General features: G+C 44.7%; 1 protein-coding gene across 4 annotated transcripts in view; it reads right to left on the minus strand.

The window, feature by feature from the left end:
• p2rx2 (purinergic receptor P2X, ligand-gated ion channel, 2) overlaps positions 1–14,739 on the minus strand; it is a 90,626-nt gene extending 75,887 nt beyond the window's left edge. The window contains exon 1 of one of the 4 annotated variants that reach the window (XR_010016259.1): positions 13,815–14,739. Coding sequence is in view for 3 of the 4 variants with exons in the window: in XM_063034471.1 (XP_062890541.1) it covers positions 13,815–14,041 (227 nt within the window). In the remaining variant the exon portion in view is untranslated. Of the gene's footprint in view, positions 1–12,058; positions 12,268–13,814 lie in introns of those variants that run through there. The other 3 variants (XM_063034471.1, XM_063034470.1, XM_063034472.1) reach the window with 3 other exon arrangements.
• Positions 14,740–16,673: the final 1,934 nt, after the last annotated feature.

Here is a 16,673-nt window from a genome sequence, read left to right on the forward strand (position 1 = left end):
TATGTGGAAGAGATAAATAGCTGGAGCAGGGGGAATCTGATAGGAGAGGACAGAAGACCATGGAAGAAAGGGAAGGGGATGGAGGGAGGTGATGCACAGGTAATAAGAGAAAGCATGAGAGGGAAACAAGAATAGAAAATGGTACTGTAATCCACAGTTTTAATTATTATGTATTGCATTGTATTGCTGTCACATAACAACAAATTTCATGGCATATGCCAATGACATTAAACCAGGTCCTGATTCTGATTCTGAAACAGGGATGATAACCACATTAAAGAAACACATTAAGTGGTTGTTAGGGAAACGTAGAACAAAGGAATAGAGAATAGGAGAGAGATGGCTGGATTAAAATTGCCAATCAAATAAAAGATAAACGTTGCCAATGGATTGTGTTGAATCACTGTTTCTGAGGGACATTTCCAACACAGCTCCTTTTCGTGACTGCTCAGCAGAATCAGTGCATTGCATTTTATTTTCTGGCTTCTAGGTCTGTGACTAGTGGTGTCCACATGAACCCATACAAGGGCTTCTGCTGTTTATGATCTGGATGAAAATGTGGATGGGAAGGCTAATCAGACCTAAGGACTGGTGGCATTCTGGACAGTGTGAATGATACACAGCAGGATAGACATCAGTTCCACATGTGGATGCAGAAATGGCAGGTGACATCCTGGTTTGACGTTTGGTATGCTCCATGTAGTTCATTTCCTTTTTGCCGTTGGCTCAATTTGTTCTTTTGTCTGCGTTTTCAGTGTTTGTGCTTTGTGGCTGCCTGTGGAACGATGAATCTCAGAGGTGTATTCTGTATACATAATTTGATAGTAACTGTACTTTGAATCTTTGAATCCAGGCAAATGTGGGGTGTTGCACTTTGGGCAATCAAATGTAGAGGGAAAGCACACAAATAACGCAGGATCCTTAACAGTGTTTAAGTACAAAAGGATCTTGGGGTCCATGCCCATAGCTTCTTTGCAGGTGGCTGCACAGGTTGATGAAATGATAAAAATGGAAATGGCAGGCCTGCCATTGTTAGTCAAGGGTCAGGAGATTATGTTGCAGCTTTGTAAAACACTGTTACACCATACTTGAGAGTATTGTATTCAATCTCAATCGCCCCATTACAGGAAATCTGTGGAGGTTATGGGGACGATTTGGAAAATATTTACCTCAATGTTGTCTGGATTAGTGGACTTGTCTTATAAAGAGAGACTGGGCAAACTAGGCCTGCTTTCTCAGATGGCATAGGTGGAGTAGACAGCCCATATCTTCCTCCCAGGGTTCAAACATCCGATACTACAGGCCATGCATTTATGGTGAAAGGGGAGGATTTCAAAGGAATGTGTGAGGCAAGTTTTTTTTTAATAGAAAACTCGTATTTTTTACAGGAAAGGAGTCTGAAGTGCACTGCCAGGGATGGTACTTGCTGCCCACTGCACCGCTGCCATCTGGGGCAGCATTGAAGGTCCTCCATCTCTGGTAGTGTTTGGAGCTTCTTTCATCACGTCAATAGCTTCCTCTCAGTTTTCATTACCGTCGGTCATGCAAGTCCCGGGTGGAGACTCAGGAATACTGTCGCACTCAGATGTAGGAGGATTGTTCATTGCCGCTTCCATAATAATTCTGTTTTACCAGTCAGGGTTCTTAGCCTTGAGCTGAATCTCCCAGCTTGGTGGACTGGTGGACCACTCTTAGACTGGCCTCTACCCTTTGACCTGTTTGGCATGGGTGACCCTCCCAAGAGTCAACACACAAAGTCCTGACTCCAGGCAACAGAGCCCTCTGGGTCACTGAGGCACGCAAGCCTCCAAACCCTATGACAAAGTCGTGGTCCTCTCGGAGGGTCGGGGATGGTAGTAGAGATAGATTCAACAGGTCTCTTGGACAAGCATATGAACATGCCGAGAACGGAGGGAAATGGACTATAGGCAAGTAGAGGGTTCAGCACAAAATTGTGAGTTTTATCATAGCCAAAGGTTTGATAAAATGTATAAGTTTACAGAGGAAATTTGTTTGCTGTTTTATAAGGATGTTATCCCTTTTTTTATATAACTGGGCCGATGGCTACTACGTTAGCTAACAAACAATTTCCTATAATGCTTTTGTATACTGTGATCAGGATAATTTGATTTTTATGCCATTAAATATTTAAGAATCAGGTACAATTTCCATTTGCACAGATATTAAGGCTCTCTTGTGGTAATCATATAGGGCAAAATGGCAGCAATTGGAACATTTTTCAATTAATGCTTCAATTATTAAGACCAATTACATATCAATTTAATAAGAATTCCACACACCAGTTTGATTTTCAAATGAGTGAAATGACCTAATGTTTAAATCAGTTAATGTCCTGCTCAATGTCATTCTGCTAGACGATACGAAGAAGATACACATATCTCATTACTGGGTGGTTTCCATAGTTACAATGGCATGTTGGGAGACACATAATATTAAACTTCCTGGCATACACTTCTTTGAAATACCTCAGATAATTGCACTTCATTGTAAGCACTGTTTAATGGTCTAATTTGGGTGCAGGTGAACACAGATCTTGAGATGTATATTAGCAAATTACTTAAGGTTGAGCAGCACGTTAATTAGGCTTAAAAAAAAAGTCAAATAATACAAAAGCTCAATTTACAGAGAAAAAGAACCAAAGAAGAAAAGGAGGTTTACTTTAGTTGACTATATTATTGAAGTATAGGTAACATTTAGTAAAATATATTTTTCTGGGTTTCATACAGACAATGAAGAATGTGCAAAATAAGATTTACAAGGATTACAAAGATTTACAAGGCCTATCACCTGTCCAGCTCTTGGCTCCATCCCTCTCCCTCCTGTCTTCTCCTATCATTTTGGATCTCCCCCTCCCCCTCCCACTTTCAAATCCCTTACTCACTCTTCCTTCAGTTAGTCCTGATGAAGGGTCTCGGCCTGAAACGTCAACTGTACCTCTTCCTAGAGATGCTGCCTGGCCTGCTGCGTTCACCAGCGACTTTTATGTGTGTTGCTTGAATTTCCAGCATCTGCAGAATTCCTGTTGTTTACAAGGATGATGTTGGCTATGAAAACTCTAAATTCTACTTATAATTCTGTTTACTCTGGAGAACTCCCACCAAATACATGGTTCCCTTACCCCACACTGCTCGCTTCCACCCCACCCAAGATCCACAAACCAGGCTGTCCAGGTAGGCCTATTGTCTCTGCCTGCTCCTGCCCCACTGAACTCGTGTCCTCATATCTCGATTCCATTCTGTCTCCCTTGGTTCAGTCCCCTTCCCACTGACATCACTTCTCATGCCCTCGATCTCCTCAGTAACTTTCAATTTCCCGGCCCCGACTGCCTCATCATCACCCTGCCTGTTCAATTCCTATATACTTCAATGTCCCATCAGGAAAGCCTCAAACCCCTCCGCTTCTTTCTTGACAAAAGAACCAACTAATCTCCACCCAACCCTGTCGTCCTCCATCTGGCAGAACTGGTCCTCACCCTAAACAATTTTTCTTTCAGCTCCTCCCGCTTTCTCCACACCTGAGGGGTAGCCACAGGCACTCACTTGGGTCCCAGCTATGCCTTCCTCTTCGTCAGTTAAGTAGAACAGTCTATGTCTGAAGCCTTCCCCACTTGTATATTGACGATGCATTAGTGCTGATTCAGGCACCCATGCTGAGCTTGTCAATTTTATCAGCTTTGCTTTCAATTTCCACCCTGCCCTTAAATTCACTTGGTCCAAATCTGACACCTCACTCCTCCTTTTTGATCTCCCTGTCTCCATCTCTGGAGACAAACTGTTTACTGACAACTTTTATAAACCTACTGATTCCCATGGTTACCACTTCACACCGTCTCTTGTACAAGTGCTATCTCCCTTTCTCAGTTTCTTTGCCTCCACTGCATCTCTTCCCAGGATGCGTCTTTCCATCGTTGGACGTCAGAGATGGTAGAGGGAGGGAAGCCTGTTCTTTGAAGAAGGGGGACATCAGAGATGTCCTCCTTCCTTAACGAATGGAGTTTCCCTCCCTCTACTATTAATGCTGCCCTCATCCACATTTCCTCCATTTCCCGTACATCTACGCTCACCCCATTTTCCCGCAGCCGTGATAATGATAGAGTCCCCCTTGTCCTTACCTACCACCCTGTCAGCCTCTGCATCCAACACATTAACCTCCGCAACTTCTGCCATCTCCATAGGGATCCTATCACTGAACATGTCTTCACCTCCGCTTTCTGCAAGGATCGCTCTCTCTCTGATTCCCTTGTCTATTCTACCCTCCCACTAAACTCCCTCCAGGTACTGATCCCTGCACGTGGCCTAAGTGCTGCACTTTCTCCCTCACCTCCGTTCACGGACTCAAACAGTCCTTCCAGGTGAGGCAGCACTTCACCTGTGAATATGCCTGGGTCGTCTATTGTGACCGGTGTTCCTGATGTGACCTCCACTACATTGGTAAGACCCATTGTAAATTGGGGTGGGGGGGCCAGTTCGTCAAGCACCTCGGCACCATCCACTGCAAGCGGGACCAAATAGTTTAATTTCGATTCCCATTTCTGTTCTGATGTGTCGATCTATGGCCTCCTCTTGTGCCAAGATGAGGCCACCCTCAAGCTGGAGGAGCAAACACTTTTCATCTGGGTACCCCCCAACCTGATGGCATGAGTATCGATTTCTCCTTCCAGCAAACAAATTCCCACCCCCCCCCTCTATTTTCCACTCTGACCTTTCACTTCTTCTCACCACTCTTTACTTCCCCTGGGTCCCCTCCTCCTTCCCTTTCTCCTACGGTCCACTCTCCTCTCCTACCAGATTCTTTCTTCTCTAGCCTTTGACCTTTCCCACCCACCTAACTTCACCTATCACCTTCCAGCTAGCCTCCTTCCCTTCCCCAACCTTTTTATTCTGTTACCTTCCCCCTTCCCTTCCAGTCCGGAAGAAGGGTTTGTCCCAAAACATCGACTGTCTATTCATTTCCATAGGTGCTGCCTGACCTGCTGAGTTCCTCCAGCATTTTGAATGTTACTTTGGATTTCCAGCATCTGCAGAATCTCTTGTGTTTATATTGAACAGACTGAAGCTTTTTTAAAGGAATGAGATAGTCTGGGGTGTAACCTGATACATGTCTTTAAGAATTTAAAATAGTTTAATAGGATAGACTTAAAGGTGTTTCAATTTTTGAATAATTAAAAGAAACAAGGGCCTTAAATGTAATGTCAGTAAGGAATTTGAGAGAGATTTTTTTTAAATCCAAAAGTGATTAGAATGAGGAATCTGCTAACACAGGTGATAGGCAAGGCATTCAGCATCACCCTATTTATTAGGAAATGAGAGAAAAATGTGAAAGATTCTGGAATTAAAGGTTATGGCTGTAGGATAAACAGAAGAGAGAGGCATGAACCTCAGAAAGATAAATACTAGCAAAACTCTGCAGGGCTGAATGGCCTTTTTGGTGTTCTTCACTGTGTGATTCTGTATCACAAAACCATAACCTGAATTGCCGTGAAGGGTATTCTAACTGGCTGTATCGCCACCTCGTATGGATCAAAGTAAGCTGCTGAGAGTTGTAAACGCAGTCATCTCCATCGTGGGCACTCGCCTCCCCAGCATCCAGGACACCTTCAAGGAGCAACACCTCAAAAAGGAGGCAACTATCATTAAGGACCCCCGTCAACCAGGTCATGCCTTGTTCTCATTGCTACCTTCAGCATTAAAAAAGGCCACTTTTCAACATAATTGTATAAGGGCTAAGAGAGTTGTAAAAGAGCACCTGAAGGCTTTGTGTGTCAATGCAAGGAGCATTCGTAATAAGGTGGATGAATTGAAAGTGCAGATTGTTATTAATGATTATGATATAGTTGGGATCACAGAGACATGGCTCCAGGGTGACCAAGGATGGGAGCTCAACGTTCAGGGATATTCAATATTCAGGAGGGATAGACATGAAAGAAAAGGAGGTGGGGTGGCGTTGCTGGTTAAAGAGGAGATTAACACAATAGAAAGGAAGGACATAAGCCAGGAAGATGTGGAATCGATATGGGTAGAGCTGCGTAACACTAAGGGGCAGAAAACGCTGGTGGGAGTTGTGTACAGGCCACCTAACAGTAGTAGTGAGGTCGGAGATAGTATTAAACAGGAAATTAGAAATGTGTGCAATAAAGGAACAGCAGTTATAATGGGTGACTTCAATCTACATGTAGATTGGGTGAACCAAATTGGTAAAGGTGCTGAGGAAGAGGATTTCTTGGAATGTATGCGGGATGGTTTTTTGAACCAATATGTCGAGGAACCAACTAGAGAGCAGGCTATTCTAGACTGGGTTTTGAGCAATGAGGAAGGGTTAATTAGCAATCTTGTCATGAGAGGCCCCTTGGGTAAGAGTGACCATAATATGGTGGAATTCTTCATTAAGATGGAGAGTGACATAGTTAATGCAGAAACAAAGGTTCTGAACTTAAAGAGGGGTAACTTTGAAGGTATGAGACGTGAATTAGCTAAGATAGACTGGCAAATGACACTTAAAGGATTGACGGTGGATATGCAATGGAAAGCATTTAAAGGTTGCATGGATGAACTACAACAATTGTTCATCCCAGTTTGGCAAAAGAATAAATCAAGGAAGGTAGTGCACCCATGCCTGACAAGAGAAATTAGGGATAGTATCAATTCCAAAGAAGAAGCATACAAATTAGCCAGAAAAAGTGGCTCACCTGAGGACTGGGAGAAATTCAGAGTTCGGCAGAGGAGGACAAGGGGCTTAATTAGAAAGGGGAAAAAAGATTATGAGAGAAAACTGGCAGGGAACATAAAAACTGACTGTAAAAGCTTTTATAGATATGTAAAAAGGAAAAGACTGGTAAAGACAAATGTAGGTCCCCTACAGACAGAAACAGGTGAATTGATTATGGGGAGCAAGAACATGGCAGACCAATTGAATAATTACTTTGGTTCTGTCTTCACTAAGGAGGACATAAATAATCTTCCAGAAGTAGTAGGGGACAGAGGGTCCAGTGAGATGGAGGAACTGAGCGAAATACATGTTAGTAGGGAAGTGGTGTTAGGTAAATTGAAGGGATTGAAGGCAGATAAATCCCCAGGGCCAGATGGTCTGCATCCCAGAGTGCTTAAGGAAGTAGCCCAAGAAATAGTGGATGCATTAGTGATAATTTTTCAAAACTCATTAGATTCTGGACTAGTTCCTGAGGATTGGAAGGTGAATGTAACCCCACTTTTTAAAAAAGGAGGGAGAGAGAAACCGGGGAATTATAGACCGGTTAGCCTAACGTCGGTGGTGGGGAAACTGCTGGAGTCAGTTATCAAAGATGTGATTAACAGCACATTTGGAAAGCGGTGAAATGATCGGACAAAGTCAGCATGGATTTGTGAAAGGAAAATCATGTCTGACGAATCTCATGGAATTTTTTGAGGATGTAACTAGTAGAGTGGATAGGGGAGAACCAGTGGATGTGGTATATTTGGATTTTCAAAAGGCTTTTGACAAGGTCCCACACAGGAGATTAGTGTGCAAACTTAAAGCACATGGTATTGGGGGTAAGGTATTGATGTGGATAGAGAATTGGTTAGCAGACAGAAAGCAGAGAGTGGGAATAAATGGGACCTTTTCAGAATGGCAGGCTGTGACTAGTGGGGTACCGCAAGGCTCAGTGCTGGGACCCCAGTTGTTTACAATATATATTAATGACTTGGATGAGGGAATTAAATGCAGCATCTCCAAGTTTGCGGATGACACGAAGCTGGGTGGCAGTGTTAGCTGTGAGGAGGATGCTAAGAGGATGCAGAGTGACTTGGATAGGTTGGGTGAGTGGGCAAATTCATGGCAGATGCAATTTAATGTGGATAAATGTGAAGTTATCCTCTCTGGTGGCAAAAACAGGAAAACAGATTATTATCTGAATGGTGGCCGATTAGGAAAAGGGGAGGTGCAACGAGACCTGGGTGTCATTATACACCAGTCATTGAAAGTGGGCATGCAGGTACAGCAGGCGGTGAAAAAGGCGAATGGTATGCTGGCATTTATAGCGAGAGGATTCCAGTACAGGAGCAGGGAGGTATTACTGCAGTTGTACAAGGCCTTGGTGAGACCACACCTGGAGTATTGTGTGCAGTTTTGGTCCCCTAATCTGAGGAAAGACATCCTTGCCATAGAGGGAGTACAAAGAAGGTTCACCAGATTGATTCCTGGGATGGCAGGACTTTCATATGAAGAAAGACTGGATGAACTGGGCTTGTACTCGTTGGAATTTAGAAGATTGAGGGGGGATCTGATTGAAACGTATAAAATCCTAAAGGGATTGGACAGGCTAGATGCAGGAAGATTGTTCCCGATGTTGCGGAAGTCCAGAACGAGGGGTCACAGTTTGAGGATAAAGGGGAAGCCTTTTAGGACCGAGATGAGGAAAAACTTCTTCACACAGAGAGTGGTGAATCTGTGGAATTCTCTGCCACAGGAAACAGTTGAGGCCAGTTCATTGGCTATATTTAAGAGGGAGTTAGATATGGCCCTTGTGGCCACGGGGATCAGAGGGTATGGAGGGAAGGCAGGGGGAGAGTTCTGAGTTGGATGATCAGTCATGATCATAATAAATGGCGGTGCAAGCTCAAAGGGCCGAATGGCCTACTCCTGCACCTATTTTCTATGTTTCAGGAAGGTGGTACGGGAGCCTGAAGACACACACTGAATGATTCAGGAACAGCATCTTCCCCTCTGCCAACAGATTTCTGAATGGACGTTGAACACTACCTCACTCCTTTTTATTCCTATTTTTTGCAATACTTATTTAATTTACCTCTTATATATTTATATATATACAAACGTTTGTATATATACACACTGTAATTCAGTTTTTTTTCGATTATTATATTTTGCATTGTATTACTGTCACAAAGTTAACAAATTTCATGTCATATACCGGTGATATTAAACCTGATCCTGATTCTGATTTCATATAGCCCTGGAGTCATACAGGATAGAAGCAGGAACTCCAGGCTGAATGATATGCCCTTATAATCTCGTCCCACTTGTCTATGTTTGGCCAATCTCATTCTAAGTCTTTCCTATGTCTTATCTAACTTTTAAGTGTTAGCATAGCTCACTTAACCACTTCCTCTGCCATCTTCTTGGTTTCAGAATGGTTCCACCTCTGCTGTGGATTACACACCGGTAGGTTTCACCTAGCTTTTCTCTTGTTCCATTGAGCCCTTTTTCTTTTGCTTAGAGCACAAGACAAAGGGGCAGAATTGCAATATCAAATCTGCTTCACTAACAGCAACCCTAACGCTATCAGAATGTCATTATTCACCCCTCCCCATCCTCTTTGCAACTTGGAACTAACTAGCTTTCTCTCTTCCCCATTTCTGATGAAGGGGCTATTTCAAAGTTCAAAATAAATTTATTACCAAAATACATATATGTCACCATATTCCTCTGTCATGGTCCAGTCCGTGAAATCTGCATTCCAGATCACGGTCCGGTCCATCGTTCCTTATTCCAGGCTTTCCAGTTTTCCCTTGTTCTGTTGGGTGCTCTAATTGAGGCACCTGATTCACATTTTGGGCTGGCTACATAAATAGCTCCTTGGTTCATCTTCATTTGCTGGACTGTTCCCTTCCCCTTCCTTCTGAAGCCACCCTTTGCCTGAAGCCTTGCCTGTATCGCTATCAAGTTCTACCACCAGAGCAAGACCAGAGCCTTGCTGTGTCTAGATAAGGAACTGTCTTTCATTGTTTGGAACTGTTTCTTTGTGTCCTTGCCTTCGCTAGGTAGGTCTGGCCATTTGCCGCCATCTAGTGTTGGGAACCGTCTGTGTCCACGCCTTCGCAAGGTGGGTCTGGCCATTTGCTGTTATATTGTTGGGAACTCTCTCTGTGTCCACGTCTTCGCTGGGTAGGTCGGGTCATTTGCCGCTACCTTGTATTGGGAACCGTCTCTTAGTGTCCTCGCCTCTGCTGGGTAGGTACAGCCGTTTGCTGCTACCTTGAGTGGAGATCTGTTTCTCAGTGTTCTGTGTATGAGTCCCGGCTCTATGTCCTGCTCCCTAAGAGGGGTCCCGGCTCTGTGTTTCATGTCCCTGTGTTCCTGTCTCTGCCAAGACCACAAGGCTTCAGGTTCTCATCCTGTCCGTGTGCCTCATCCTGTGCAGGACTGCCACATTCAGTCCTGTAGCCATGCCACATCCTGTAGCTGCGTCTTGTCCTTGCCTAGATCCAAAGTCCGAGCCCAAGTCAAGACCCAGGTCCTGGATCCCTGTCCAGTCTCTGGCTCAGAGTCCTCGTCCAGGTTCAAAGTTCCTAGTTCCTCATCCAGGTCCTGCTTTCCTAGTCTAGTCCTAGCCCAGGCCCTGTATCCTAGTCTCGTCCACGGCCTATGTCTTGTCCAGCGTCATTTCTTCCCCACTTCCCTTACTTTCTTGACACACCTAGTCCTGCTCCTAGTACTTCAGTGTCTGTGTCTTGCATTTGGGTAAACCATCAACACCCCCGTTACGACATCATCACTTAAACTGCGATGTGTTCTCTAGTTTGAAGGACCGATTGAGATCTGAATACAGGTTCCCCTCACATCATCTGCAGGCCTGGCCAAGTTCACACAAGTTATATCAATACCCTTGAGGCTTCATCTGCTGTCTTCAAAATGCTTTCATCCAGTATCAACATAAATAGGGCAATGAGGAACTTCAGTCAGTCCACATTTAGCTTTCCCAAAAGACCCCAAATCGCCACATTTTCTTGTGGGCATATTTAGCAAATACATAATAGAATCAATGAAAGACTGCACCAACTTGGATATTCAACTAGTCAGCAAAACACAACAAACTGTTCGAGTACAATAAGAAACAAGAACATGACAGGAAGAGTCCTTGAAAGTGAGTCCATTGGTTGTGGGAAGATTTTGATGATGGGGCAAGGGAAGTTATCCCCTTTGGTTCCGAAGCCTGATGGTTGAGGGGTAATAACTGTCCCTGAACCTGGTGGTGTGAGTCTTGAGGCTCCTGTACCTTCTTTCTGATGGCAGCAGCAAGAAGAGACCATGAACTGGGTGGTAGGGGGTTCCTGGTGATGGATGCCGATTTCCTGCCAGAATACTTAGTGTAGATGTGTTCAAAGGTGGGGAGAGCTCTATCCATGATGGACTGGGCCATAACCACTACTTTTTGTAGTAATTTCCTTTCAAGGGCATTGATGTTTCCATACCAGGCTGTGATGCAGTCAGTCAGTATACTCTTCACTGCACATCTACAGAAGTTTGTCGAAGTTTTAGATGCCATGCTGAATCTTCACAAACTCCTAGGTAGAGGTGCTGCCGTGTTTTCTTCCTAGTTGCACTTACTGGGCCAGGACAGGTCCTCCAAAAATAACAACAGCGAGGGATTTAAAGTAGCTGATCTCTCCACCTCTGACTCTTCAATCTCACTGGGACCGGGCACACTGATAGTTCCTAGATCTGGCTAGTGTTGGTAAATTGACAAGCTGCGAGATATCTACCCAGTTTATAATTTTTCTCGGAGGTGTTTGGGAATATTTCACAAGATGACCGTGTTCAAAGGAACTATAAAAAAGTTCCATTAAACTCACTCATGAAACTCTGTTTGATCTGAGAAGTTATATGCAGTTGTACAGGTGCCAGGATTTACCGCTCAAGGAGACAACTTGCCCTCCATCGGCTCCCGGCAACTCAGAAGAACATCGCGGTGGTACGGTTTTACCTTGAAGATCAGGCTGTCTGCAGCGTGGGGGTGAGGTGGGAATCCGAAATGATCTAACACCAAATTAAAAATAACCCCAGGTTGACCAAAGTTTTATCAAAGTACCACTTTATGAATGGATCCACGCCACAGAAACCCGATTGTAACGGGCGAAAAAAAAGTCTCGATAACGTAAAATAAGACAAGATGGAAATCGACACCGAGTTAACGTTTCAGGTACAGAATCTTCGTCAGAACCGAGTGAAAAAAAAGGGAGTCATGCAAAATAACCGCTGTGTTAACGTCATTATCTTTCATTCAAACTTAATGCAAACACACCGAATTCCAGAATATACTTACACGGCAAAGTACATTATGATGACAAATTGGAAGCCTCTGTGGATGTATCTTATATTGCCGGTTCTAAACACCACTACCTTTGTCGTTTCGTAACTCCAACAGTCTGCCCACGCATTAGACAATGCTTTGCAACGCATGGTGTTAAATCCTACCGGGCTCTGGCGAAATGAACCTCTTACCCTCTGCACACTGTCACTGTCAAATGTGAAGAGTGAGCGAGACCTGACTGCGGGTTATTCCCACATCCTCTACCGCGCCGACCAGGTTCATGCAAATTACATCGACATCCTCGAGGCTTCAGCTCTTGTCTTCAAAACGTTTTCGTACGGTATCAAGATAATAGCAACGAGGGACTTTAGTCAGTCCACATAGCTTTCCCGAAAGACCGGGAATCTCAGTTTTCTTGTGGTCATATTTAATAAATAAATAGAATCAAAGAAAGACCTCACCAACTTGGGTTTTCAACCAGTGTGCAAAAGACAAAAAACTGTGCAAATACCAAAAGAAAGAAAGAATTATAATAAATATTTACGCAATAAACTTCGAGAACATGAGACAAAGAGTCCTTGAAAGTGAGTCCATTGGTTGTCGGAAGATGTCAATGATGGGGCAAGTGAAGTTGAGTAACCCCCTTTGGTTCAAGAGCCTGATGGTTGAGGGGTAATTGTTCCTGAACCTGCTGGGTTAAGTCCTGAAGCTCCTACACCTTCCTCCTGATGGCAGCAGCGAGAAGAGTGCATGTCCTGGGTGGTGGGGGTCCCTGATGATGGATGCTGCTTTCCTGCCACAGCGCTCGGTGCAGGTGTGCTGAACGGTGGGGAAGGCTTTGCCCGTGATGGACAGGGCAGTATCCACTACTTTTCGTAGGAATTCCCGTCCAAGGGCATCGGTGTTTCCATACCAGGCTGTGATGCAGTCAATTAGTATGCTCTCCACTACAGATCTATAAGAAGTTTGTCTTCACAGAGTCCTAAGGAAGTAAAGATGCTCCCATGCTTTCTGCCTAATTGCACTAATCCCGCGCTGACCCGGGATAGTTCCACCGAAATAATAACAGCAAGGAAATCAAAGTTGCTGACCCGCTCTCCCTCTGTTCCTTTAACCTCACAGGCACCGGGCAAACTGATAGTCCCTATATGTGGGTAATGTTGGTAAATTGACAAGCCGCGGATATCAACCCAGATAATATTTTTCTCTGAGGTGTTTGGGAATATTTCACAAGATGGCCGCGTTCAAAAGAGCTATAAACAAGATCACGTCGCCGCTCCGTTAAACTTACTCATGAAACTCAATGTTTAATCTGAGAAGTTGTATCCAGTTCTACGTGTCCCAGGATTTACCGCTCAAGGAGTCAATTTGCCCCCCATCGGCTCCCGGCAACTCAAATGAACATCGCGGTATTACTGTTTACCTTGAAGATCAGCTGTGCGTGCGTGTGTGTGTGGTCGGAAATTATCTGACACCAAATCCAAAACAACCCCAGGATGACCAAAGTTTTATCAAAGTGCCACTTTACGAACGGATCTACGCCACAGAAACCCGATTGTACCGGGCGAAAAAGAAGCCTCGATAATGTAAAATAAGGGAAAAGTTGGACAAAATGGAAATCGACACCAAGTTAACGTTTCAGGTAGAAAACCTTCGTCAGAACAGAAAATAAGAAAACAAGAGAGTTGTGCAAAATAACCGCGGTGCTAACGTCATTTTCTTCCGTTCAAACTTAATGCGACCAGCCCGAATTCCACAGTATACTTACACGATAAAGTACATCACGATGGCAAGTTGGAAAATTCTGTAGATGATTGCTATATTTCGGTTTTTAACCACCACAACCTTCTGCGTTTCGTAACTCCAAAATTCTGACCACATATTACACACTGAGTTGTAACCCATGGTGTTCGGTTTATGGGCTCTGGCGAAACGAACCTCTCTTATCCTTCTTCCAGCTGCACACTGGCGCTGAGTTTGAAGGGCGATTGACATCTGAACACAGGTTACTTCCACATTCTCCACCAGCCCGGCCAGATTCTCGCAATTTACATGGATACCCTGGAGGGTTCAACTGTTGTTTTCATCCAGTATCAAGAGAAGTCGCAACGAGGGACTTTGGTCAGTTCGCATTTAGTTTCCCCGAATCTCCATTTTAATTTTTTTTTTAGTTCCCAATCTCGATATAGATCTTACCTATTTGTGCGGAAAACAGTTTTTAATCTTACTTTGCACGTACTCGTCCAAATTTGCCTTTCTGTCCCCGGGCAATTTAGTGAAAGCAGATCTGCTCACCACCTCGAACCCGGAATAGTTCTATGATGTCAGCTCTCGTTTGCATGGATCTGCAGAGTATGTGCAGCTCAGGATTCAGCCGGTCTCCGCCCGGGCTCCTGGCCTGCGCAGGACATCCCACAGCCGCTTGATCCATTACACAGTACTTTCGTTTGTTCTTCAGACAGCGCCAATGCCGCTAGTCTCGCAGCACAACAGCGACTGGACTTCCACCTGAACGGCTTTGCCGAGTTGTTTATTATATTGCAGCCATGCCGTGGATAACGGGCGGGTGGAGGCTGGCAGCTCCAGCAACACGAGTTCGATCCCGATCCTCGGAGCTGGCTGTGGATAGGGCATCCTACTTGTGACCGCAAACACGAGGAATTTTGCAGATGCTGGAAATTCAAACAACACACATCAAAGTTGCTGGTGAACGCAGCAGGCCAGGCAGCATCTCTAGGAAGACGTACAGTCGACGTTTCGGGCCGAGACCCCCAGGGACCCCCAGGGTCTCGGCCCGAAACGTCAACTGTACCTCTTCCTAGAGATGCTGCCTGACCTGCTGCGTTCACCAGCAATTTTGATGTGTGTTACTTGTGACCGAGTGAGTTTGTCCCGAGTGCTTCGGGCCCGGTTTCCCCCGCCTGGCTACCGACACACACACACACACACACACACACACACACAGATGCATACAAAAGATTCACTGCTTTGCAAGCAAAATGCCGGTTGTTTTAAATTACTCCTAGTGAGGTGGGTGGCAGGAAATCATGATAGAGTCGAAGCGCCTTCAGGTGAATGTGGTAGGGAACAATGGGTAGACGGGATTGTTCTGAGAACAAAGTCTGCCTTTAAAGAAAATATGAATTAAAGGAGAGACACACACAAGGTGCTGGCGGAACTCAGCAAATCAGGTAGACAATAGACAATAGGTGCAGGAGTAGGCCATTCGGCCCTTCGAGCCAGCTCCGCCATTCACTGTGATCATGGCTGATCATCCACAATCAGTATCTAGTTCCTGCCTTATCCCCATAACCTTTGATTCTGCTATCTTTAAGAGCTCTATCCATCTCTTTTTTGAAAGCATCCAGAGACTTGGCCTCCACAGCCTTCTGGGGCAGAGTATCCATATATCCACCACTCTCTGGGTGAAAAAGTTTTTCCTCAACTCCGTTCTGAATGGTCTACCCCTAATTCTTAAACTGTGGCCTCTGGTTCTGGACTCTCCCATTAGCGAGAACATGCTTCCTGCCTCCAGCGTGTCCAATCCCTTAATAATCTTATATGTTTCAATAAGATCCCCTCTTAGCCTTCTAAATTCCAGAGTCTACAAGCCCAGTCGCTCCAATCTTTCGACATATGACGGTCCTGCCATCCCGTGAATTAACCTTGTGAACCTACGCTGCACTCCCTCAGTGGCAAGAATGTCCTTCCTCAAATTTGGAGATCAAAACTTCACACAGTACTCCAGGTGTGGTCTCACCAGGGCCCTGTACAGCTGCAGAAGGACCTCTTTGCTCCTATACTCAATTCCCCTTGTTATGAAGGCCAGCATGCCATTAGCTTTCTTCACTGCTTGCTGTACCTGTATGCTTGCTTTCAGTGACTGATGTACAAGAACACCTAGATCTCGTTGTGCTTCCCCTTTTCCTAACGACTCCATTTAGATAATAATCTGCCTTCCCGTTCTTACCACCAAAGTGGATAACCTCACATTTATCCACATTAAACTGCGTCTGCCATGCATCTGCCCACTCAAGTCACCCTGCATTCTCATAACATCCTCCTCATATTTCACACTGCCACCCAGCTTTGTGTCATCGGCAAATTTGCTAATGTTACTTTTAATTCCCTCATCTAAATCATTAATATATATTGTAAACAGCTGCGGTCCCAGCACTGAACCCTGTGGTACCCCACTGGTCACCACCTGCCATTCCGAAAGGGACCCGTTAATCGCTACTCTTTGTTTTCTGTCAGCCAGCCAATTTTCAATCCATGTCAGTACTCTGCCCCCAATACCATGTGCCCTAATTTTGCCCACTAATCTCCTATGTGGGACTTTATCAAAGGCTTTCTGAAAGTCCAGGTACACTACATCCACTGGCTCTCCCTTGTCCATTTTCATAGTTACATCCTCAAAAAATTCCAGAAGATTAGTTAAGCATGATTTCCCCTTCGTAAATCCATGCTGACTCGAACCAATCCTGTTACTGCTATCCAGATGTGTCGTAATTTCGTCTTTTATAATTGACTCCAGCATCTTTCCCACCACCAACGTCAGGCTAACCAGTCTATAATTCCCTGTTTTCTCTCTTCCTCCCTTCTTGAAGAGAGGGACAACATTAGC

Source organism: Mobula hypostoma, chromosome 27, assembly GCF_963921235.1.
Source record: "Mobula hypostoma chromosome 27, sMobHyp1.1, whole genome shotgun sequence".
In the NCBI taxonomy this organism is placed as follows: Eukaryota; Metazoa; Chordata; class Chondrichthyes; order Myliobatiformes; family Myliobatidae; genus Mobula; species Mobula hypostoma.